The 24,585-nt window shown below is 47.9% G+C and overlaps 1 protein-coding gene across 3 annotated transcripts in view; it reads left to right on the plus strand.

Moving 5' to 3' along the window:
- The first annotated feature begins 16,661 nt into the window (after positions 1 to 16,661).
- Positions 16,662 to 24,585, plus strand: part of MYOCD (myocardin) — a 109,612-nt gene continuing 101,688 nt past the window's right edge. For 2 of the 3 annotated variants that reach the window (XM_043583151.1, XM_043583152.1), the window contains exon 1: positions 16,662 to 17,131. In XM_043583151.1, coding sequence (XP_043439086.1) covers positions 17,077 to 17,131 — 55 coding nt within the window. In that variant the 5' untranslated portion in view covers positions 16,662 to 17,076. The remainder of the gene's footprint in view (positions 17,132 to 24,585) is intronic. The other variant, XM_043583153.1, reaches the window with a different exon arrangement.

Genomic DNA, 24,585 nt, shown 5'->3' on the forward strand with positions numbered 1-24,585 from the left:
CAATAAATATTTTCTTATTGCCTACCGTATGCTTAGCATTGCACAGATGGTGTCGCCAAACAGTACCTCACTAGGCACGTACGTTCAAGTTTATACTCTTTGCACACGTCTTTTACCACCCCCTGCTCCCCAAAAAGTCCCAGGCCAAGCAGATGAACACAGGGGATTATTACTGTGCGTTATTTGCACTGCTTTATAAAATTACTGACTTCCCAGTTATTTTGAATAACAGATCAGCAGATCCTTGTCTCCTGTTGATTTCAGATTTCTGGATTTTACTGCTTTAGAACCCACCCTGGAATCCATGATGGCCACCAGGCGGGGGGCAGGGGGCGGGGTGGTGGTGGTGAGGGCAGACATCCAAGGATTCTGGAGAGATTGCAGGATATCACTCTGGGAAGCTCCTACTCTTGGAGCATATTCCTTGGAGAGTTGAGTGGGGAAGAGGGCCGCCTGGCAGCCGACAATCCTCATTCAATCAATCCGCAAACTTGTAAAGAGATTTATAATGTGTGAGGCTCAGCGTGAGACATACATTAGAGCACATGCAAAGAGGGGTATGCTCTGAAATGAATACAGTGCTCTCTCAAATGAAGCCAGTCCTTTAGGGGACTTCTATACTTTCAGTTCTGTCTCGTGTTCTTTTTTGATGTTCATTACCACCCAGTGAAATAGCCAGGCCGCATCTCACTAGTCCCATTTTACAGTGATGAAAGTGAGGCCCAGAGAGGTTCAGAGAACTGCCCAAACTCAAGTGGCTGAAAAGGTTTCCCAAATTGTAATTCACAAATGACAGCTCTTGACTGTAAATCTAATGCTCTTTGCCAGATTATACATGTAGAGAGTTAGGGATACCAATGGGGTGAGTGGATTTTCAGATAATTCCACAAGTCCTGATGGTATTCCAGAAACATCACCCCCATCCCCTGCCAACAAACACAAAAATCAAAGGACCATGCCAAAGAGTACCGACTGAATTGAACGTCTGAAGGTCCAAATATGAATGACGCATAGAAGGTCTGTGCAAACCAAATTAGCAATGGAAGGTGACAGGAAAATTTCAAACGTCCCCATGTTCTGTTTAACCCTCTGCTCTTGTCTGTGGCTTGGTCCTGACCGAAGAGCTCCAGATGGAATGGACAGTGTCTGGGGCCAGGCTTTGGGGTGTGCTTTGACAGTAAGTTGGCATCTCGCCAGGCTGGGCCTTGACCATGTCCTCCACCCCCCGTGATCCTGGCCCACGTTGGCTGGCTGAATTATTTAAATATTGTCCATTACTAGTTAATAGACACAACATATTGAAAGTTTTACAATCAAATATTTATGCTGCTAGAAAACATTTTACAGTATCTTTAAACAGCCATGTCATCTATTTATTTTCATTCTGTGATCTTTCTGTTTTGTATCAGAATTGGAGAATTTAGCCTATTTACGCCGAAGTAAATATTATGATGAAAACATTGGATAGCTCAAAAGTAGACTTTAGTAAAGTGCAGAAGTATTTTTTGTTAGGGTCAATTGCACAACATCTCTCGCATGGAAATACATTAAGAAATTTCCTTGGGATGCTTGAAACATGGAGATTAATATTTCATGGCTAGACATTGCCTCAACCTGCCTTTGGTCCCCCTCGATGGAGCATCCTGACCCTTCTAGCCATTCATCCCTTTTCCAACCTGGAGAGAAATGCTTCTAGGGCACAGAGAGGGCATTTGCACGTGACTCTGGTCAAGGAAGTACATTTCATACCTAATCTTGGGCTGCAAGTAAGCGTTATTACCTCTAAAGTTACCATGGTCTGAAGCCATCTGTTTGGGAATCAAAGGCCACACACCCCTCAGCTTGGCCTCCTCTCTTTCTGCCAGATGCTCCTACCTTCTGAATGCTTCTCCCTAACTCTGTCCTGATTTGCTGCTTTATTAGGCCTCCAAAGCTAGTGACCCATGTTTCAGGGCCAACTTACCTCTGCCCCTAGAGAGGGACCAGCCAGTAAATTCTTCCCATTGCTGAGTCAGAAAAAAGACCTTCCTTGAATATCAAGTGGTGTGTGTGTGTGTGTGTGTGTGTGTGTGTGTGTGTGTGTGTGTTTTCCATGTCATTTTCAAAGAACACTCTCAAAGGCACAAGAAAGGTGCCAGACCATCAAAGGGCCAGAAAGCACCAACTTTATGATGAGCCTTGACTCCCCGCATCTAACTTCTGGCATTCAAGAGCGAATTTCAGCCCCTAAACTGGCCCTTTCGGACCCTACTCCTTGAGTGTCACTTCTTCACCCATATCTGATTTCTCAAGCTCAGGCTGAACTCCCAATCAGAGTGATAGCTGTCTCACACCTCACTTTGGAGTCTCAGTTACCTGCAGACTTTCCAGGAGCCTCACCAGACTTGAAGACGGTGTAGGGAGAATGAGGCCCATGTCAGAATCTATGCCACATTCCCAGAAGCCTTCTAACCTCCTTGAATGTCAGCTCCTTCCCCTAAAGAAAGAAGGAAGCTGTATAGGTCTTAGGATTACTACATGAGGAATAGATAAGAATTTATATGTCCATGTATGTATTATGTGTAAAGTGCCTCATGCTATGTCTGGTCCAGAGTGCGTACTCGTCAATTAAGTAGCGGTAAGTATGACCATTACTATTTGTGCGCAGATGCCCTGATTTCCTCAAAGACCTCTCAGGTCTTGATTTCCCCTGTTGCTCTCCCATGTGAATATGGTTTTCCCCCAGTCAGTATCTGAACATCAGCTCTCAGTCGTGCTTCCTAACTACAAGAAGTCACGGGAGATAGGACGTGTCAAAGAACAAGACAATAGAGAAACACAGGGGGAAATGAAGGGTAGAAAATCCATGCTTTAGAGGAAATTACTCATTGTGTTAAAAATACATACATACCCAGCAGGGGTGCCTGGGTGGCTCAGTCAGTTAGCATCGGACTCATGATTTCAGCTCAGGTCATGATCTCACAGTTCATGAGTTCAAGCCCTGCATCAGGTTCTGTGCTGCCAGCTTGAAGCCTGCTTGAGATTCTCTCTCTCTCTGTCTCTCTCCCCCCCCCCACCTCTGCTCCTCACACACTCTCGTGTGTGCTCTCTCTCTCTCTCTCTCTTAAAAAAAAAATTTTATACCCAGCAAATATACAGTAAAAGAGGAGGAGTGCCTTTCTACAGATAAGACAGGATACAAATAAGACAGGAACTCAAGAACTGGTAAGGGCGGACCTGTGCCACAGAAACCCTGTTTCAAGTCCCCATGTGAGGACCCAGAGAAGGTCCATTTCCAGGGATCTCAGCTTCCTTGTCTGTAGAATGAGACATTCCATCCAGATTCGTTCAACAAATACTTAGCAACCATTTATGGACTGTGTACTACGTACAAAGAACAGTTCTAGGCACTGGGGTTCCTCTGGGGGCACAGGAGAGACAAGATTCTTGCTCACATTCCCGTAGTGGAGACCAAAACAAAAAACAAAAAAAGGCCACTAAATAAGATCATGTCGGTAAATGATAAGAGACAAAGAAAACAGAACCGAGAAATTCATAGAGTGTGTTTGGAAGGAGTGGGCTACTTAAAAAGGTCAGAGAAAGCCTTTCTGTGAGACTGATACTCCCGTGAATGGAGCCCAGGCATGCACAGCTCAGGTGGGAGGGGGCTCCAGGCAGTGAAGACAGCCGATGAGTGTGGGTGGGTGTGGAAAGGAGGGCAGTCCTGTGTAATTGAAGGACAGTCAACTGAGCGAGCCTGGGGTGAGGTTGGGGGGTAGGCAGGTACCAGACTTCGGGGGACCTGAAAGCTAGCCATGTGCAGAAGGCACGTGAAAGTCTGGCGAATGAAGAAGACTTCAATCAAAGGCATATTTACAACGATGTGGGTGTGGTAGAGGAACCACAAAGCACAGAAAATACCCGAAGGGAAAGGAATGGCAGGACACTTTGACCACCTCCGGTGCTGGGGGCAGAGTGGGGAGCGGTTCCCAGGACCCAAGGGAGGCAGCTGAATGAAAAACACCCCCTAGAAAGAGCTGTGGCCTTCATTCGATGGATGCTGCTGGGGTCAGGGGGACCCTGAGAAACCAGTACCCTGACCACGCTCTCCCACCTCCCTCCTACCCATACCCAAGCTCCCCATTGGCTGAACATGCCTGCAAGTGGGGGGCAAAGGAGCCTATTAATGCTGGCCATATTGGTGCACCTGCCTCAAAGCCTCCAGAGTCAAAGGTGGGACAGGAAGAAGGTGTAAGATCCAGAGAGGAGAGAGAAGAAGCCATCAGAAGACATCCAGAATAGCCACAAGAAGGTGTTTGGTTTTATGCTGAGGGCATCAGGAAGCCGCTGGAGAGTTCTGAGCAAGGGAGCACTCTAAACGGATTTATAGTAAAATGATCACCCTGACTTCCGTGTAGAGAGCAGACTTTTAAAGGGGCAAGAGTGGAAGTTGGGGAGACTCTGTAGGAGGTTATTAACACCGTCCAAGCAAGAAATGCGTGTTGGTATGACCACACATGATGGTTGAAGATAAAGAAAAAAGAATGGATTTATGATAGACATTGGAAAAAACTTTCTAGAACAACAAACAATTTCCATCATTGGCAAGAGCTAAAGGTGATCCTTCTGCAAACCTAATGGGCAATAAAAATGTACGTATATTGTCACTGCTCTGGATTCAGCACCAGTGGCAACTAATGTTGCTGTTACAGTGCAAAGTGCATTAAGATCAACTTACCCACCCTCTGCTGTTTTTATTTATAAGAAGGAGAGAGAAAATAAGGAATTTTCCAAGCCTGGCATGTAGAAAAAAATGATTTGTCTAGTCGACCCGATAAATAACAAATAGTAAAGGCTTCTAGTTTTATGGTTGGCGTTATCATAAAGAACATGCTGTACTTATTATCTGGCTAAAGGGGGTTCATGCTGTATGATGTTGAAGTGAGTTATAATCTTTAATAAACAAATGTCAGAAATTTTTAAATTCCACAGTCATGAATGCCTTGCAGAATGGTTGTCTTATTTTTCCTGTCTCTCTCTTTGGTGACTCTTCCATCGGACGTTAGAAATGCCTTTGCTGTGTTCCCAGACGTGCTATCGCTTCCAGCTAAAGATCTGAGGGCCATTTCTAACAATCCATGAACATCCCCTCAAGGATCAGGCCACCCCAGTGATGAGCAGCTTAAAGGCTGGTGTCACAATACCAATCCCAAGCCTCTAATTCACTCCTGGGAAGCCCCAGTGTCCCATAAATAAATCTGAGGAGGCTATTAAAATCATATCCTTATGTAAGATAAGCCTAGCATGGAAGGTGATCAGAGACCGAAGAACATTGTGGAAGGTTTGTTTGATCATTCTGCACACGTTAGGATTGCTGAGGAAATTGATCATCTTTGCAAAATGTACATATACAGATCACAACTCCTAGTATCGTAAAAAAATAAAGATCGTGGAGCTCCTGGGTGACTCAGTCGGCGGAGGGTATGACTTCAGCTCAGGTCATGATCTCGCAGTCCATGGGTTTGAGCCCCATGTTGGGCTCTGTGCTGACGGCTCAGAGCCTGGAGCCTGCTGTGGATTCTGTGTCTCCCTCTCTCTCTCTGTGTCTCCCCTGCTCATAGTCTGTCTCTCTAAATAAATAAATAAATAAATAAATAAATAAATAAAACATTTTTTTTTAATTTTAGATAAAAGATGTATATGTGAGTACCTCTGACATGACTGAGGTCTAATAACAGCCCTGTCACTTACCCAGCTGGATGATTTTGGTCGAACTGCTTTACTTGTCTAAGCAAGGCTACCCATCTAGGAGGCACAGGGTCTTTGGGGGAAATATTTTGTGTGTCGGGAGGATCCTGTCAATGTAAATAACTTGAGTCCCTCAACATCAGCATGTCAGCATGATTGTGGCAGCCTATTAACACTTACCAGTCGGAGAAGTGATCAGCTCACCAGGCTGTCCTGCCAGAATCAGGGCTGGTCACAGGGCCAAGGACAACTCATTAAGCTCCAGTGCTGAAGCTCATTTGGGCATCTGGTCAACCCCACCACGCACTGGAAGGTTAGAGAATACCTCAGGAAGAGAAACAGAGACCAGGGAGGGGGCCCACCCAGTCTGACTTGGGCGCAGAGCTCTTAGCCCAGGTGGCACTGTTGACCTCTATAGCTCCTTGGAACCACAAGAAGACTTAGAAAATTTCAAGGGAGTTACTCCAAAGCAAAGCACATCCCTGACATGTGGCATCCGGGATAGAGCCCCTCGTCTAAGGATGGCACTCTCTGAATTTCAGTTTCCCTCTCTCTAAAATGGGCATAAAAATGTTACCTACTTCCCAAGGTTATTGTGTATGTTAAATGAGATAACAAAACCATCCACTTGATGGTAGCTAATGTTGTCACGGACTCGTATGTACATATAAATACACTACATAAATATGCATGTTATAGCCCAGATTCAGCAAACTTTTTCATGATAGGTTATGTCTATCAGCATTTAACACGTGGCTCTATTTTCTGGCAGGTGCAGTGGTGTGTCTGTCTTCAAAACTGCCAGTCGGCAAACCCAAATACAGCAGCAACAGCAAAAAAAAAAAAAAAAAAAAAAAAAAAAGGAGACACAAAACCTTCAGAAACATTCGTTCTAGCTTCTCAAAGCTCTACTCAAGTAGGTATCAGTCTACAGGGTCTGTTTCTCCTTTTCCAACAGGGCAAAAACAAAACTTGCAAAGTCTAAATACCTTGACACTGAAACCCTCTTGTTTCTATGATTATAATTAAGTCAAGCATGGATCATTCCACATTGATGTTGCCAGTGGAATCTTTAGAAAAACCTCAGATGCGAACCAATGCAAACCTGTGAGTTGGGGTTTGCTCCCCACCTGTAGTACCACACCCAGCCTGGAGGCACTGAGCTCTTTCGAGGAAAGTCTGGTCTCATGTCACTGGGGGCCGTTTCAAGGATGTTGACCCTGCCCCTCCTTTGGAATCGCTCTGGCTATTTCTACGACAGAAAATAATTCTCTCCCAAAGGATCACCATTCACAGATGCTAATAGGGTAGCATTGGTAGAGCTCTTTAAAATATATGATGTGCTTCTCGGGGTGCCTGGGTGGCTCAGTCTGTTAAGTGACCGACTTCGGCTCAGGTCATGATCTTGTGGTTCGTGAGTTTGAGCCCCACGTCAGGCTCTGTGCTGCCAGCTCAGAGCCTGGAACCTGCTTCGGATCCTGTGTCTCCCTCTCTCTCTGCTCCTCCCCCACTCATGCTTTGTCTCTCTCTCTCTCTCAAAAAAAAATACATAAATAAAATATATGATGTGCTTCTCTGCACTTTAGTCTTGCCTGGGTTGGTTGATGCCTACGCAACATTGCTATCACCACCACCATTATGGTCACCATCATAGCTCTCCTTTTTTGGGAGCCTCCCATGTGCCAGGCTTTGTCCTGAGAACATCATATGTATTTATCTGTTGAATCCTCCTCCTAACTTTACAACCTAGGTATCCTCATCTTCCAGACAAGGAAACTGAGACATAAAGAACAGAGCCCAAGGTCACGCAGGTAGGAAAAGGTAGAGCCAAGGAATGACACTCAGGCATCTGACTCCAGAACCCACGTCCTTTGCCTTAAGTAGCCGCCATGCTGCTACTACCCCTGAACACAAGAGGAAGAACTTCACTGCCAATGGCTCCATGTTTCCATAAACTTCTTTCCAAACTCAACCCCTCAGCCGACGTGTAAACTTTATTGAATCTTTTAGGATTCTCCTTTGGTGGCTTTTAACACATTTTCTGCCCAGCACACTAAAAGATACTCCAGCCCCGTGTCTGGAAAGCCTGAGACACAGTTACCATTGTTTCTCTTTAGGTGATAATATAACAAAACCCTGGTTTTGTGTATATGCCAGTGAGCATGAGGTAGTTGTGGGGTTTTTTTTTTTAACGTTTTTATTTATTTTTGAGAGAGAAAGAGCATGAGCAGGGGAGGGGCAGAGAGAAAGGGAGACACAGAATCCACAGCAAGCTCCAGGCTCTGAGCTGTCAGCACAGAGCCCAACACTGGGCTCAAACTCATGAGCCATGAGATCATGACCTGAGCCGAAGTCGGACGCTTAACCGACTGAGCCACCCAGGCACAAACTACCCCCCCCCCTTTCTTTTTAATGGAACGGATCAGTACCAAGTTCAGTTGGTAATAAAGAATTTTCCAGAAGAAAAACAGGAATTGGCAATGCACTGTAAGAAAATACGGCATGAGCCAGGAAGCAACATAGAGATGTTTACATTTTCCCTGACATGAATACTGACCACCCAGGGGAATTAAACAAACAAACAAACAAACAAAAAAACACCTGTCGAAGGCAGGGCATGGTAGACCCAGAGAGAGAAGCAGAAGCAGGTCTCTGAGTCAACTGTCAAAGCAGAGGCGGCATAAGACCCTGAAAAGAGCAGTCACACCGAAACTTGGAGCCCCCCCAAGTCCTAGTCCTAGCTTCGCCTCTACCTGGAGTGTTAACCTCTGGTGAATCAGGGGTCCCTGTCTTCCAAGTCAGGTCGTCCGGCTGCCACTGTCTTCAACGCCTCACAGGATTGCTATGAGCATCGCAAAGCGAAATACACACCAAGGAGCTTCAAAACAGGTAAGAGTACCTAGGAATGGAAGCATGGGAATAGTACCGTTGTAAAACAGAAAATCTTAGCGGGGAGGGGTGGCAAAGAAGTGGAGCACAGAGGACTTTTAGAGCAGTGAAACTATTGTGTAAGATACTGTAATGGTGGGTCGTGTTGTTATACATTCTTCCAAACCCATGGAAGGTGCAACCCCAGAAGTGAATTATAATGGAAACTCTGGGGGCGCCTGGGTGGTTCAGTTGGTTGAGCACTGACTTTGGCTCAGGTCATGATCTCACGGTTCCTGAGTTCAAGCCCCGCATCAGGCTCTGTGCCAACAGCTCAGACAGAGCCTGGTGCCTGCTTTTGATTCTATGTCTCCCTCTCTCTCTCTCTCTCTCTCTCTCTCTCTCTGCCCCTCCCCCACTCCCACTGTGTCTCTCTTTCAAAACTAAATATTAAAAAAATTTAAAAAAAAAATAATGTGAACTCTGGATTTTGGGGGATCTTGATGTATCCACATAGGTTCATCAGTTGGACCACTCTGCTAGGGGCAAGAGGTATACTGGATATCTCTGTGCCTTCCTTTCAATGTTGCTGGGAACCCAGAACTGCTCTAAAAAAAAGATAGTCTTGATTTAAAAAGAAAAATCTTACGAGAAGAGCCAGACTAAGGTTGCAACCCCTGTCTTAACACCACGTGGGTTTCAGCCTGTGAGATGCCTCTGTCAGTTTCCATAAAACAGACCTATCCATTCAACGTGTGTTTGTCATAAGGATTTTTGCTTCCCCCTTGGCCGAATTGAATGATTTTTTTTTTTAATTTCTTTTAACTGAACGCTGGGGTTCATGGGACAAGCCGAGGGTATTGCTGGGTAACAAGGCTCCTGCTCTGAATTTCCTTTACTGTTATCATAGCTGGTTTTAATAGCACTTGGAATTTTCCCTTTTCAGGCGTTCTCACTGGGAAGGCACTAGTTTTAATAGTCAGATGTCAGTGTTAGTTAACCTGTTCTAACGCCCTGCGTGAGCCCTGGTGTTCTCAGAGGGACACTCCAGACAGTGCCCCCTGGAACCCTCCTGCCTCATTCACAGTCCTCGAAACATGGGACGAGGTATAGAAGGGTTTTGGAAAGCTCTGGAGTGATTGTGGCTCAGTGGGGAGTACGGCTGTCCTCCCCACCCCCGCCCTGGGTAATGCTTGACCATTCCTTGGCCATAATAGGCGGCCCAGGTTAAGGAGGCATGTGTGATTTGCCAGGTCATCCGAAGCAGGTCGAGGATTTATGGGGTTTCCATTCTGTTTTCTGGGGAGCGGGGGAGACGGCAGGAGAGCTGAGTAAAGTGAGGAGTTAGGAAAACAGAATGTGATTAGTTGCCAAAAAAAAAAAAAAAGAAGGGGGTGTTGGAAGAAAAGCAAAGCTCCCAGATCAGACCAAATGAACCCAGACTTGGTTTCGTCATCTCTGGAAAACGTGAATGGAGTGACTCAGAATCAAACAGTCCCGAAACCCCAGGCATCACTTCACCCACCCATGTTGCAATCACTGCCCAAAAGCCACCAGCTCAGACACCTTGTTAAGTATAAAGAATAATTAAAAACAGAGAAAAGCCTCAGTGTTTGGAAAATTATTTGTCCTTGCTGGTATGTACAGGATAATATGGGGAGAAAGGCAGGAAATAAAATAGAAGTTGATGGGGCCGAATAACATGGAGTTTTCTATGTCATTCTTACGAGTGTGGACAGGGGTTCCTGGGTGGCTCGGTTGGTTGAGCATCTGATTCTTGATTTTGGCTCAGGTCATGATCCCAGGGTCGTGGGATCAAGCCCGGTGTCGGACTCTGAGTGTAGCACCTGCTTAAGATTCTCTCTCTCTCTCTCTCTCTCTCTCTCTCTCTCTCTCCACCCCTCCCCGTTCCTCTTCCCCCCACTTCTAAAATAAAAACTAAAAATAAAAGTATGGACATTCTTTGGCACTAGGCAGCCAAAGAAAGATTCAGGCAGGAAGCAAAGTGATCCTGCTTAGGATTTAGAGACATCACTTTGATGACAACAGGGAAGACAAGTTGGAGCTGGGAAGGACTGGGAGCCCAAAGACCACTCGAGAGACACTTGGAATAAACCAGGAGGAATGCAAGGAGGGCTGGAAGTAAGGAAGAGGTGTTGGGAACAAATTAAAGGGGTGGATTCGAGAGGAATTCAGGAGAATGGATGTGGCATGGTGACAGGTTGATGATGGACAGAATGCAGGAGAGGAGACTGCGGGCGCTCTCCCAAGCCGGAGACTAGGTGAATACTTTGCCAATCCGTTTCACAGGAAGTGCAGGAAAAGGGGCAGGTTTGTAGGGACACTTGGTGAGAGGAAGTGGTAAGTGTAGGTGTTGTACCTGTTGGCTTTGAAGAGCTTTTGGGAAAGTCCAGTGGAGAAAGCATTTGGATATACGAGTCTAGAGCACAAGGGAACAATTTCAGGCAGACATACAGATGTGCCAGGTCATCCTGGTGAGGGGATTTGCTAAGAAGGGAAGAGCCAGGCATCCTGAGGCCAACACAAGTGAGCCTCAGGGGGAGTGGCGGAGAGAGAGGGAGAGAGAGAGAGAATCCCAGGCAGGCTCCACACTGTCAGCACAGAGCCCGACACTGGGCTCAAACTCACCAACTGCGAGATCATGACCGGAGCCAAAGTCGGACGCTTAACCGACTGAGCCACCCCGGAAGGAGTTTTAAAAGAAAGGAAAGGATCAACAGTGCCCAACCCCCAAGAGAATCTAGAAGCACAAAGACGGATAAGAGTCTGTTGGACAAAAAGGTAATTTATTCACTATCTTGTGCCCTCGAAGTACAGAAAAAAAGTGGAAGGGATTGGAAGAATTGGCAACAAGCAAATTCCATCTACCCAATAGTGAAGGGCAACCTTGAGTCCCGCTCTGTTGACACTCCCCCCCCCCCCGGCTCCCGTATTCTCCAGGACAAGCAAGTTACCACGGTCCGGCGGGCCTCTTGGACATACCCTGGACCTCAAGGACACAGTCATTGCCTAAATTCATTGCAAACTCGCTTAAGCAATACGAACACCGTCGGAATGCACATTCCTTATTTCTGATCCGTGCTGCTTCCCCTCCCTCTCAACAGTCCCAGCAGCAAGGAAGGAGCCCAAGAAGAGGAAATGCACGGATGCATGACTTTTTAACGCAGTGACCCTGCCCTCTAGTGAATGTGGCCCGACCCGGTGGCTTGAAACCACAATGATTACATTGCATTCCCTTTCCGCAGCCAGGAGCTGGGACAGAGACCTGCAAAGCGAGAGGGAAAGGGTGGGAAGCGTTGCTGGCAGGCAGGGGAAGAGGGAGCTATGACAGATTCCTTCTCTTTCTTTCTTTCTTTCATTGCAGCATTATTATTATTATTTATATATAACTTATTGCCAAATTGGTTCCCATACAACACCCAGTGCTCATCCCAACAGGTGCCTCCTCAATGCCCATCACCCACTTTCAACCAAGACTACTTTCTTCACGTTGAACTTAACGCCTTCGTTTCAATGAGGCAAAAGTCCTTTCCCATTCGCCTTTGTGAAAGAACCTGGGTTATATTAATAGGGTGGCTCACAGGCGTTCTGAGACTCTCTCTCTCTCTCTCTCTCATTCTCTCAAAGTAAATAAGCATTAAAAAAAATAAGTCAAAAGTCACCATCACATTTCCAATTTTGCGCTCATTTTTAAAAGCTCTCCATCCCCCAACGTGTAAGGCTCGGGTCCCACCCTGAACCTGACCCTCATTGGCTCATACTGTTTTAAGACTTCGTTTTTTGGTTTTGGGGTTTTTTTTTGTTTTTTTTTTTGTTTTTTTTTTTTCGTTTTGGGTTTTTTTTTTGTTTTTTTTGTAACTACTAATAGTCATTCGCACTTTTAGAAAGCAAATACATGGGATATTTTACCCCTGGTTCTCAGTTTGTTTGGATACCTGGAGGGAATGGCAGCAAGAGTCTGTCTGGCCGCAGTCAAGCAGAGCTGGGCCACAGCTGCCCCGTTTGGACAAGACCTGTGGGTCCAGTCGGCCACAGACACAGCCCTCTCCCCACCTGCCACATTCTCTCTTATCCCGGGTCCTATCGTGTGAGTCTGCAAACCTGTGTTTATGCTGTGTGTGACCAGGGCACCTGCCGAAGCGGCTTGCACAGATCCCTACGCGTGTTTGCAATGAATGAATCGAAGATGAACAGATGCTCCCTGACGTCACTCGTCAGACACGTGAAAGACAAAAAGAGAAAACAGACGAGATGCGATACCAGGAACAAGGCGCTGAGGACATGAAGACGAGGAGGTCCAAGGGGACAGTGGTGACCTTGGGTGGGTGAGGGGATTTGCTAAGAAGGGAAGAACCAGGCATCCTGAGGCCAACACAAATGAGCTGTCCCTTTGCATACCACTGCATGCCCTGTGACCCAGCCCCTGACTCCCAAGTAGCCCCGTGAGGAGGTCCTTACAGGGTCAGGGTTCAAGCTGACAGTCCTGAGCTGTGCTGTGGACTCATGCCTATAGGCACAACCACTCCCGATTGGCCAAAGGCCCAGGACCACAGTTGGGAAAGGCAGAATGCTCAAGTGACCCTCAGTGCGCTATACCTGGCATAATCTTCTTCCCTCCGCATGGAGGGGCTGGTGGATGTGACAGATGACATTGCCGTGGTCACGTTATGTTATATGGCAAAAGCAAAGGGGTTTTGCAGATACCATTAAGGTTCCTGAATGGTAGGACTTGGAGTTTATCAAAAGGGAGATTATCCTGGGTGGGTCTGGCCTAATCAGGGGAGTCCTTGAAAAGGGTCTTTCCTGAAAGAGGCAGAGTCTGCTGCTGGCCTTGACAGAGCAAGCCGTGATGAGTTCCAGAGCTGCAAGGAGCTGAATTCTACCAACGGAATTGGTAGAATTGGGATTGGAGAGGACACAACCCCAGCCAGCACCTTGACCGCAGCCCTGTGAAATCCTGAGCAAAGGGCCGGCTAAGCCATATCCAGAATCCTGACCCACGGAAATCATGAGATAAAAAGAAAAAACATGAGTGCTGTTTTAAGCCGCTACACCTGTGCTCATTTGTTACGCAGCCATAGGTAATTCCAGGCAAAGGAAAGGAAAGCCATAGCAAAGGGGTTCAGGATTGCTTGGAATCATCGAGGATGATCAGGAGGGTAAAGAGAGGGACCAGAAACGCCGTGGGGATTGTTCTGGGCACCCCCAATGTCCTACTTCATTTAAACGTCCCAGCTCTTCTGGAATGAAGTATTCCCAGCTTCCTCTTACAGAAGAGGCCGACGTCTCAGAGGACTTCAGTAACTCACGCCGGGTCATGGAGGTAGCTCAGAGTCAAATGAAGTCAAAGGTTTGACTTTGCAGTTTGCTCACGTCTCTCCTCCGCCTGACATCACAGGCTCACTCCAGGCCTCAGGAGAGAAGCCAGAGGGTAGCAAGGCACGGGACAGGTGCCCCCGAGGTAGTCAAATAGTAGGACAGAGCGGGGTGGGGGGGGGGGCATCATTGCTGTGGCAGTCTGTTCTCACAGCCGCCTTGGAGATCTGTTTGCTTTGGGAACCTCCTCCTCTCCAAATTCCACTTTTTTTTTTTTTCCACACGCTCAGAAATGCTTGCATGAAGAGGAGGAAGGATGAGCTTCGATACAAGCATATTTATATCCAGAGATATTCCACACCGGAGGGGGCATAAATCTCAGAGGGCAGACGTCAGCAGCTCTGTGCTGTGATGGGAAAATTGAGGGCCTCGGTTACCAGCATTTCCCAAACTCACTCAAAAAAGAAACCATGCTCCCCTACACACACACACACACACACACACACACACACACACAGGAGTCAGGCCTGCAGAGGGAAAACAATGTATTCTGTCCAACTCCCCTAGGTCATGCAGACCCTTACATCCAATGCTGGCTTCAGCTATTCTCACAACTTTCGCTGAAAAATAATTCTCTGCCAAGCTGCATGGACCTCTTCTCAGCCCTCCAGCCCTCCGGATAAAAATCTGTTTGGCTTTTTTTTTTTTCCTTTTCTTTTTCTTTCTCTACTGGATTATCTTGCAATATTCCCCCATGTCGTTAATCTCTTCCCCGAAGAGCACCTCTCCGCCACGGGCATCTGGAAGTTGCTGGAGTTCTTCTAAGTTTCCAAACCCCACCCCCTTGACTTCTTTCCTTTGGAGACCAGGAGCCTGGGGCTTGACTGAGGGCAGGAACCTGCTGGTAGGGAGAGGGGGTCACTCGTTGTCGAGCAGAATGTGCCCCCCTCCCCGCTGTTCACACCTTCATCCCCTAGTGTGACTATTTTAACACTGCCTGGCAAAGGGCAATGACATAAGTAACAGATGGAATCAAGGCTGGCAATAAGCTGACCTTACACTAAGGTTTAGCCAGGTGGACCCAGGGGAATCACAAGCGTCCTTCAAATGCGGAAGAGGGAGGCAGAAGAGGGGGAGGGGTGGAGATCAGAGCCACCCCCCACCCCCCACACACAATCAGAGCTTGCCCCCACCACCACTGGTTCTGGAGAGGAAAGGAGGGGGCCATGAGCAGAAGAACACGGAACCGGACTCAGAAACAGTTTCTCCTGGATCCTCCAGAGGGGGATACTGATAATACCTATTAATACTGGCTTCTAGCCCCTGAGAACCCGTCTCCAGCTTCTGCCCTCCAGCACGGCGAGGTAATAAACTTGGGTCCTCTGGATCCACTAAACTCAAGGTAACTCATTTCTGCAGGCCTAGGAAAGTGACACACTCTGGAAATGTGACACAGTCAAGATCCTCTTGGGCATCTCCTCGGCCTGTCAACAGCCCTCCGTGGCCGGGACACCATTCGCGATGGGAACACGAGTGGGATTGCGCTGCGTCCTTTCTGACACAGGAATTGAACGGCCTATCTCAAGAAGACTGATTGACACAAAAGACTGGTCAGATCCAGTGATGGCAAGGATTAGAGAATTCCCGCAGAGGTCTGAGTTCAAGGCACTAGAAGGTGTCCCAGGAGCCACCTGTCACCCTCTGGCCTTTTAAGGGTTGAGTTCTCCTGAGTCAAAAGCAGTTACGTATGTGATAGAGGAGGCGTGGGGCCCACACGGACGTAAGGCTGCGAATAAATCCAACCCAACGTTAGGTATATAAACACAGCTTGGTTTTTATTTTCCACGCCACCACCTACTAAGCAAACTTCTTGAGAGCAGGGCTTTCGTGTTACTTCTCGATGAGCCTTCTTTGCTGATTAGGAGCAAATGCAGATCACCTAGAGCATCTAACGCCTGGCGCATTCTAGATGTCCAATAACTCCGTTTGGGGTCCGGAATGGATTTCCCCGCTAAGGAGGGACTCATTCATAGGAAAAGCCTTGAGCCTTTTCAAGCTAAAGCCGAACCACAGCTCCTGAGACGATCCCTCCTTGAGTCCCGCCCTACTGGGGCCCCAAAGGGTATTCAGCCAACCCTTGTGTCTCTCCCGACCCCCAGACGGACGGTCTTGAGTCCCGGGGCTGGATGTGCGCATCCACCGGATCAGGCGGGCCCCGAAAGCGCATATCCCGGGGAAATTAAAGGCTTTCCACTCTCTCCGTGGACGCTCGTCTTGGCGGCGCAGACAGAACGTGGGAGCGCGATGCGCCCGAGCCTGCTGGGCTCCAGGCGCGCGAGCGCCTCCTTCCCGCCGGGGACTCGCACCCACCCCGCGCGCCCCTGCGCCCCTGCCTCAGCGCGCCACCCCCTTGCCCCTGCGCGCCGCCCACCCGCCGCCAGCCCGGACCCCGTGCGCCCGTGCGCCCCTGCGCCCTTGCCCCTGCGCTCCGCCCACCCGCCGCCTGCCTGGGCCCTTCGCCCTTGCCCCTGTCCGCCGCCCGGCTGGACCCCACGCGCCCCTGCCCCTGCGCGCCGTCCGCGCGCCCCTGCGTCCCTCCCCCTGCGCGCCGTCCACCCGCCGCCTGCCGGGACCCCGCGTGCCCCTACCCCAGCGCGCCGCCCCCCTTCCATGCGCCGCCCACCCGCCGCCGGCCCGGACCCCGCGCGCCCGCGGCTCCCCCGGCGGCCGCCGGCCCCGCTCGCCGCGCCTGATTGGCCGAGCCGCTGTCAGTAGTAAAAAAGTATCAGATGGCAAACTTGGGCCCTTCATAAAGGCGTGGTGGCGATACTCCGCGACCGCTGTCAGCCTATGACATCAGCGGGGCACGCCTGGGATGCCGCGGCTCCCGGCCGGACTCGGTGGAGGAGGAGGGTCCCGCCGGCTCAGAGGCAGTTAGCCCCGCGCGGCGAGGGGGGAGCTGCTAGCCCTCCGGGGACACCGCTCTCGGCCGCTGGCTGCCACTGTCCTCCTGCCCAGGGGCGCTCCCGGAGAGGTGGATGAATTCTGGGTTGTTAGCTGCGCTCCGCTGGGCTCCGGGAGCCGGTTCCTGGTGGAAAACAGGGGGCGTCTGGCAGAGGGACCAGCGGCTCGTGGACACTCAACATGACGCTCCTGGGGTCTGAGCATTCCTTGCTGATTAGGAGCAAATTCAGATCAGGTAGGGCTAAGGCGTTTAGCGTTCCTTATTGCCTTTCCTCTCCGGCAGCTCCCACGTCTACACTGCTTTCCATCCAGTGTTTCGAAGCCCGCCGTGGCTACTCTCACTCTGTCCCACCCACCCCAGGCACATTTTTGAAAGTGGAGACTTTTATTTGACTTTGGAGTTTGGGGGAGGGGAGGGGGAACTTTAAGGTCTTCCGTTTTAAATGCTTTGAGTTGCTGGGTGTGATTTTTGTTTGTGAAAAGGCCAATTCTGTGTTTATCTTCTCTGTATCCGTGAGCAGAACCTTTGGAGGGGTCCATCTGAAAGGAACAACTTTGGAGATGAACAAATAAGGGCTCCGAAGCGTGAGCGCCGCATAATATCAGTTGTAATTGCTGAGGAGATGAACCTGATTCTGTGTATTAATAGACACCGGGTCACTGAAAATGTAGCTAATCCAAACAAATGTATTTCCCAAAAAAAGTCACTTGGGGGAAGTAAAAATAGCAAATTTGGAGCACACCAAGTATTTGAGATGACATCACTGTAGGGGGAAAAAAAAAGGTCCAGTGCCACAAATACTTTTTTTTCCCCCAAACCATCCGATATTTATAAATGGAGAATCCCTCCCCCCCTCCAAATTTCCGTGTTAGCGGCGCACAGAGAAACTTTTCAAAGGACGCCGAGTGACGGTGAGTGGAAGGGACAGCCGGGAAGTCTAGCCGCTGGCCTTGAAGGGTTGGTTTGGGTTCCCATGGAAGGTATCGACGTGTGGGTGTCCGCGCAGCACGATGTGGAGTCTCGGTTTTATAAAAGTGGTAATAAACCACCCCACGCAGGGCAGAGTTCCCGCTTAGAAGGTGGATTCCTTAATGAGCACTCCTAAGCCAACACTCCGGGTAACAGGTGTTAGCATGTTGCTGTAGTCGGCTAAGTTTTCCGCAGCTTTTCCAAATGGGGGCCACTCGGTGCTTCACCTGGGATTCATGTTTGGAAGATGAGAAGCAGGGGGTGGGGGAAAGTGAAGGGTCATCTGTGACTCCCTTAGACCCTCCCGGCCCTTAGAGGCCTGGGGGCCCCACAGGAGGTTTTTGTAAATGGCTGTGTAACTGCCGAAGGGACAGGACCGCTCGACAGCTTGTGTGGCCACAAGCCTCAGTACCCTGATGCTCCGGGCTCTGGCAGGCGCCGGGTCCCTCGGTGGATTAAGGCCCTCATCCGTCTCCCTTCCCTGGCGAGGTGCGCTGGTTGGTCTGCTAATCCGCTGGACCTGGCCACTGCTCGTGATTCGGTCAAAACCGCAAGGCAACACCGCCACCTTTCTGAAAAAGAGAGTATGCAGCTTTGTTTTTGCAAGAAGCTGTTAAGCTCATGATTTCAGATGCGTGCGCCCAATTTCGCGTTGCGGTGGGGGGTAGGCAGGGGAGGGGCTGGTTTGTCTCTAAAAGGAGTTGAAGTACGTGATGGTAGAATTGCAAAAGGGACTTAGGGAACTCGTCAAGGAACCCTTCCTAGGGGTGAAAGTGCAGACGAGAGGGAAGACCATGTGAGCCAGGCGCCTAATTCCCGTTTTAGTGGCTCAGTGGAGTCCTGGCGTTTCCCAGGTAGATCCTGGAGCTTCTGAGGACTCCAGTCCCCACCTCCCTTTCTCTTTTTCCTTCCTTTGTTTCCTTTTCTTTTGTTTTAAAGCTTTGGCTTTTGTGTCACCGAAAAGGTAGCTTCAGGAGAACATGACACCAATGCAGATATGGGGCATAGCAAACCTGGGGTCTGGAAATGGACAAAGCGGGTTTGGTCCTCCAAGGTGCAACCTCGAAGGGGTTGATAAGCCCCTGAAAGACGGAGAAGAAAAACGAGCAGCACGTGAAACTAAGTGAATGAGGTGTTGCAGACCATTGATTATTCTTCCTGGATATAATGACGGTCGTAGCTCCCCCCCTCAGATGTCCAGTAGGCAGGGTGCACTTCCCAAGAGAACTGGGTTTATTTTGTAGCCGGCGATGGACAGGGTGGCCTCTTCTCTGTTTTGATTTCTCTCCTGTGCGTTTTCTCAGTGTGCTTTTTTTTTTTCTTGTTTCATGAGCTCCTCAGGTTTGCTTGGAGGGTAGACGGCGGCGATACGTATTGAATGAAAACTATTTCAAGGAAGAAATGCAGCTAGATTGTTCTCTGATCACAGCAAGGGTCGTGGGGCTGTTCATAAGTAAACAGATCACTGTTTTTGACTCTGAAACCGATGTGTGTGCAGCCAACTTCGTTGGAGTGACCTCGTTATTAAGTACAAAATCACCCTTACCACAGCAGGAAACTAGGGCGTTTTTACATGTTAATTAACATATTTAATGATATAAACTCATCGTATTTGAGAGGACGAGGCGGTCTCGTGGTTGAGTGTGTGCACTACACACTCACTGACTCCACAAGAGATTGGTCTGGAGCCAAACTAGCTGGGTTTTTAGCAGGCCGTTCCTACTTTCCAGCGGTATAACCTTGACCTTAGGTACACTGCATAATTCTCTCCGCCTCAATTTGCTTCGTCTGAACGATAAGGATGATGACAGGGTTGGAGTCAGGATTCAATGTCATGATAGAAGATCATTTCTTAAATGCCTGGTATTTGGTTAAGCCCTCAACAAATACTGTCCTGTTTTTACAGAGCGCCATCCTGGGTCGGCGACTTGCCTTGAGTCTCCGTAACTTAATCCGTGAATGTCCAAGTTGGACGAGGTGATCGCACAGACCCTCTCCTCACATTTTAAGGTTCTATGTAAAACACACAAAGACTGGGAACAAGCAAAATTGCGACTGGGCTGTGTAGCTGTTGGACGTAAATGGTAGACCGTTTCTATAACCACAGTAGGTAGTAATACTTCGAGAGCGGTCAAGTTTTTACCCTCTAAAACATTCTCAGTGTTGTTTGGTCAACATCTGTAATCAGGATCCCTGTGAATGGTTTTCGTTCACACCGGAGTTTTTGTGTCAACAAAAGCCGAGGACTCCTGCGTATGTGTGTATGCTCACGTGCACACATACACACACCACGCACAAAGGATCAAAAGGAGAGAGGTCCGCGTGCCTGGGTGGCTCCGTCGGTTAAGTGGCCGACTTCTCGGCTCAGGTCGTGATCTCGCAGTTCGTGAGTTCAAGCCCCGCGACGGGCTCTGTGCTGACAGCTCAGAGGCTGGAGCCTGCTTCGGATTCTGTGTCTCTCCCTCTCGCTCTCTCTGCCCCTCCCTTGCTCACGCTTTTTCTCTCTCTCTCTCAAAAATGAATACATGTTAAGAAACTTAAAAAAGAGTGTTCCATTTATGGATCCCCCTTCAAAAAGAACTACATTTCTTTTGCTTTTTTTTTCTCCTCTTCCAACTCAAAACAGTCCATGCCAAGGCAGACTCCAGTATCCACCATGATCTTGCCTCCTTCCCCTACAAATTTAGGGCAGGTTTAATAAATAAGAATACAGGATGCCCAGTTAAATTTGAATTTCAGATAAACAATGCTTAGCTTTCTAGCAGATTGCAAAACAAGGGGCATACTGTTACCTGAAATGCAGATCGAGCCAGGCATTCTGTATTTCATCTGGCAACCCTGCCTTCAACCTGAGCGACGTCCAGGCACAGGCATCCCGGGTCTGCAGTCCAAGTCTTGTCATCCTTGGCTGCTGTCCTTCTGGAAAACGCAGTGCACCCCTCACCAGGACACCACGGTCATCCTTTAGATCACCTTAAAGGACAACGGATTCACACTTTTGGCTAGATCCTTCCCATCCCTACAATCTCTCTCCTACGAATCGAGGAAATTGAATGAAGGTGTTGGCCCTGAAGGTGTTGACCATATTGGAAACCACTGAAGAAATTGTCACCATGAGCTCAAGAGACGCTCATCAGGCTCTGGTCCCGCCTGCATCATTAATTAGTTTTGTAGCCTAGAAGAAATAATTTAACCTAGGGAAGTGCCTAATTGCATACTATGGTATATATAATTTGTATAAATTTGTATATATACACATTTAAATATATATATGTATACGTATATATGTATGTATATATGTATGCATATATATGTATGTATATATGTATGCATATGTATGTATACATATATGTATGCATATATATGTATACATATATGTATGTATATATACATATATACATATATACATATATGTACATATGTATGTACATATATACATATATGTATGTATGTATATATGTATACATATATATGTATATATATAATTGACCTTTTTAAACTTCATTTTCGTCATCCACAAAAGAGGATTTTTGACTGGTTGCATCTGCATTAGCTTTCAGCCCTAAGATTTGAGATATATATATATTTTTTTTTTCCCAAGCCCTGAGTGTTTTTGTAACATTGGAAGCCCATAAGCTTCATAAAAGCATTACCATGACGTTTTTGAGCGGATGTGTTCTCAGGGAACCAGACAGACGAGAGATGTTCGACACCTGTTTCTTGAGCGGATAAATAAATAATTCACACCTGTCGTCTTCATGATGAACACGTTCTTCTAAGACCATCACTTTGATCGCTTTGTGTGCTCTGTCTTCCTTTTCAGTATCTCACTGAAGACCATGTTTCTGTGTGCTTTTACACGAGCACAAATATCTTAACGATTCCTTAATTGCATCTTGCTAATTTTTAAAATTTTTTAAAAAATTATTGTTTATTATATTTTGAGAGAGACAGAGTGTGAGCGGGGGAGGGGCAGAGAGAGGGGGAGACACAGAATCCGAAGCAGGCTCCAGGCTCCGAGGTGTCAGCACAGAGCCCGACGGGGGGGGGGGGGGGGGGGGGGGGCTCAAACTTGTGAACTGCGAGATCATGACCTGAGCCGAATTTGGACGCTTAACCGACTGAGCTACCCAGGCGCCCCCACCCCCCCACACCCATCGTGCCATTGAAATGACCAATGGATCATTTTTAAAATTTGGGAAAACTTGCTCTGTCAAGATCTTCCAGGAATTTCTACCAGATATAATGAGACGAGGAGGAAGATAAGAGCTAATTCTCATGCTCAGGCCAGTGTCCATGCAATCCGTTTCTATCTGAACTTCCTGTGTCTTTGCTGACAGCCACTGATTCCTTTCTCAGCAGCAGTGTTTGCCTCCTGTGGCTGTTGAAGCAAATTCCCACAGCATTAGTGCCTTAAAACAATGCAGATTTGTTATCTCATAGTTATGGAAGTCAGAGAAGGGTCTCACTGGGCTAACATCCAAGTGTTATTAATAGGGCTCTCTCTAAAGGAGAATCTGTTTCCTTGGCCTTTCTAGATTCTAGAAGCACCTGCACCCCGTAGGTCGTGGCCCCTTCTAGAAGCCATCTTTAGAAGCGATAGTCTAGCACCTTCAACTCTCTCTCTGACTTCCTTCTGCCTCTGCCTCCCACATGCAGGATGGCATATTCCATTGGGCGCATCCAGGATAATCTCCCTATTTTATGGTCATCTGATTAGCAACCTAAATTGCATCTACAGCCTTAATATCCCCAGTGTCCTGTGTCTTATTAGCACGGCTGGTATCACAGCAGTGTCATAGACTGGAGGCTTACACAACAGAAATTTATTTTTTCACGGCTCTGGAGGCTGGAGGTCTGAGGGTGCCATCATGGTCCGTGTCTGGTGAGAGGTCTCCTCTTGGCTTGCCTTCTCATTATGTCCTCACATGGAAAAGAAAAAGGAAAGAGAACAGAAATGGGGGTGGGTGGATGAACTCTCTGGTTCTCTTGCCACAAGGGCACTAAGCCCATCATGGAGGGCCCTACCCTCATGACCTCATCTAAACCTAAGTATTTCCCAAAGGAAATACTGACAGTATTTCCCTAAGTATTTCCCAAAGGAAATACCATCACATTGGGGGTTAGGGCTTCAATATATGAATTTGGAGAGGGGTATGGGACACCCTATGGCCCATAGGACCATGTAAAGCAACATATTCACAGGTCCCTGGGACTAAGACGTGGACATCTTTGCAGGGGACACGTTATTTTGCCTATGACCTCACTTTCCTCAACTTTGCAGTCTCTCCGTCCTGCAGATTTTCTTCCACAGAACTTTCCCCTTAATATGGATTATGTAGCCACAATCCCAGTGTTTTTCCCAGGGTGGTCCACAGAAGACTAGTTCCACAGGACGTTAAACATTTGTGTAGCAGGACATTTTTAGCCAGAGGGAAGCAAAATATCCTGAAAATTAGATTGGATCTTTAACTGCAGGATTTCTCGAAGACTTTAGTAGTTCTAATTTTTTTTTAATTTTTTTTTTAAGTTTATTCATGAATTTTGAGAGCGAGAGAGAGGAAGGGGGAGAACCCAAGGAGATCCCACATGGTCTGTGCAAAACCCAACATGGGGCTCAATCTCCTGAACCGTGAGATCATGACCCGAGTCGAAATCGAGGGTCGGATGCTTCACCGACTGAGCCACGTAGGCAGGCCTGTATATTATGAACTTTTAACAGGCAGTGACTCTCAAATGTATTTCACCTTTATCCACACAGTATCCCATGGGGCAGTTTTTGCTGGATAAACACATTGTGGGAAATTCTGCTCTGCACAGAGAAGCTCACGGTTTTCAACAGTGATTTATTTAATGGAGTGAATCTCTGTATGTAGGTTACTGGCAGGCCCTTCCCACCCACCCAGGTGTGCACTCCGATGGTTTCCCTTCTGGCTGCTTGCTCACATCCTTACCAGTCCTCACATGTCTGGTTTTTTTTTTTTTTTTTTTTTTTTTTACTGGTATCAGTCATCAGTGTCCCTGACCCCAGGGATATCCTCAGTAGGATTATAACCCTGTCCTCCAGGAGCTCACAGGCAACCTGGAAAATGCTGTGTGTGAGTTCTGTATTTGTTCGTTCATTCATTCCACACCTGTTTCTTCTCTGTTTCCCTTGCAATGGAAGGAAGCAAGTTACAGGAAGCTAGGAGCTGGGTATACAGTTGGGGGAGCAGGAAAGAAACATTCCCTGTCTTCACATGGAATATTAGAGCAGCAACAAGTCTCCATGAGAACACAGTGAGCTGACCCTTTAAAAATGGGTGCATTTTAGGGATGCCTTGGTTATGGCTCAGGTCAGGATCTCACGGTCCGTGGGTTCGAGCCCCATGTCGGGCTCTGCACTGATAGCTGAGAAGCCTGACTGGGATTCTCCGTCTCCCCCTCTCTCTGTCCTCCCCCCACTCACTCACTCTCTCTCTCTCTCTCTCAAAAAAACATTAAAAAAAAAATAAGGGTGAATTTTAATTCCTGAATGGAAGTTGTTATTTGTCCGCGGAGGCCAGCATTTTTGTGTTTGTTTTCACTGCTTTATTTGGTGGCGGTGTTAGAACAGTGAACCGCATAGAGGGCCCCATGAAATATTTGTTACAAAGACATTTTATTCTTCCCCCCAAAGACTATTCGAACCGCATAGAGGGCCCCACAAAATATTTGTTACAAAGACATTTTATCCTTCC

This window comes from Prionailurus bengalensis, chromosome E1 (genome assembly GCF_016509475.1).
Source record: "Prionailurus bengalensis isolate Pbe53 chromosome E1, Fcat_Pben_1.1_paternal_pri, whole genome shotgun sequence".
NCBI classification, from domain to species: Eukaryota; Metazoa; Chordata; class Mammalia; order Carnivora; family Felidae; genus Prionailurus; species Prionailurus bengalensis.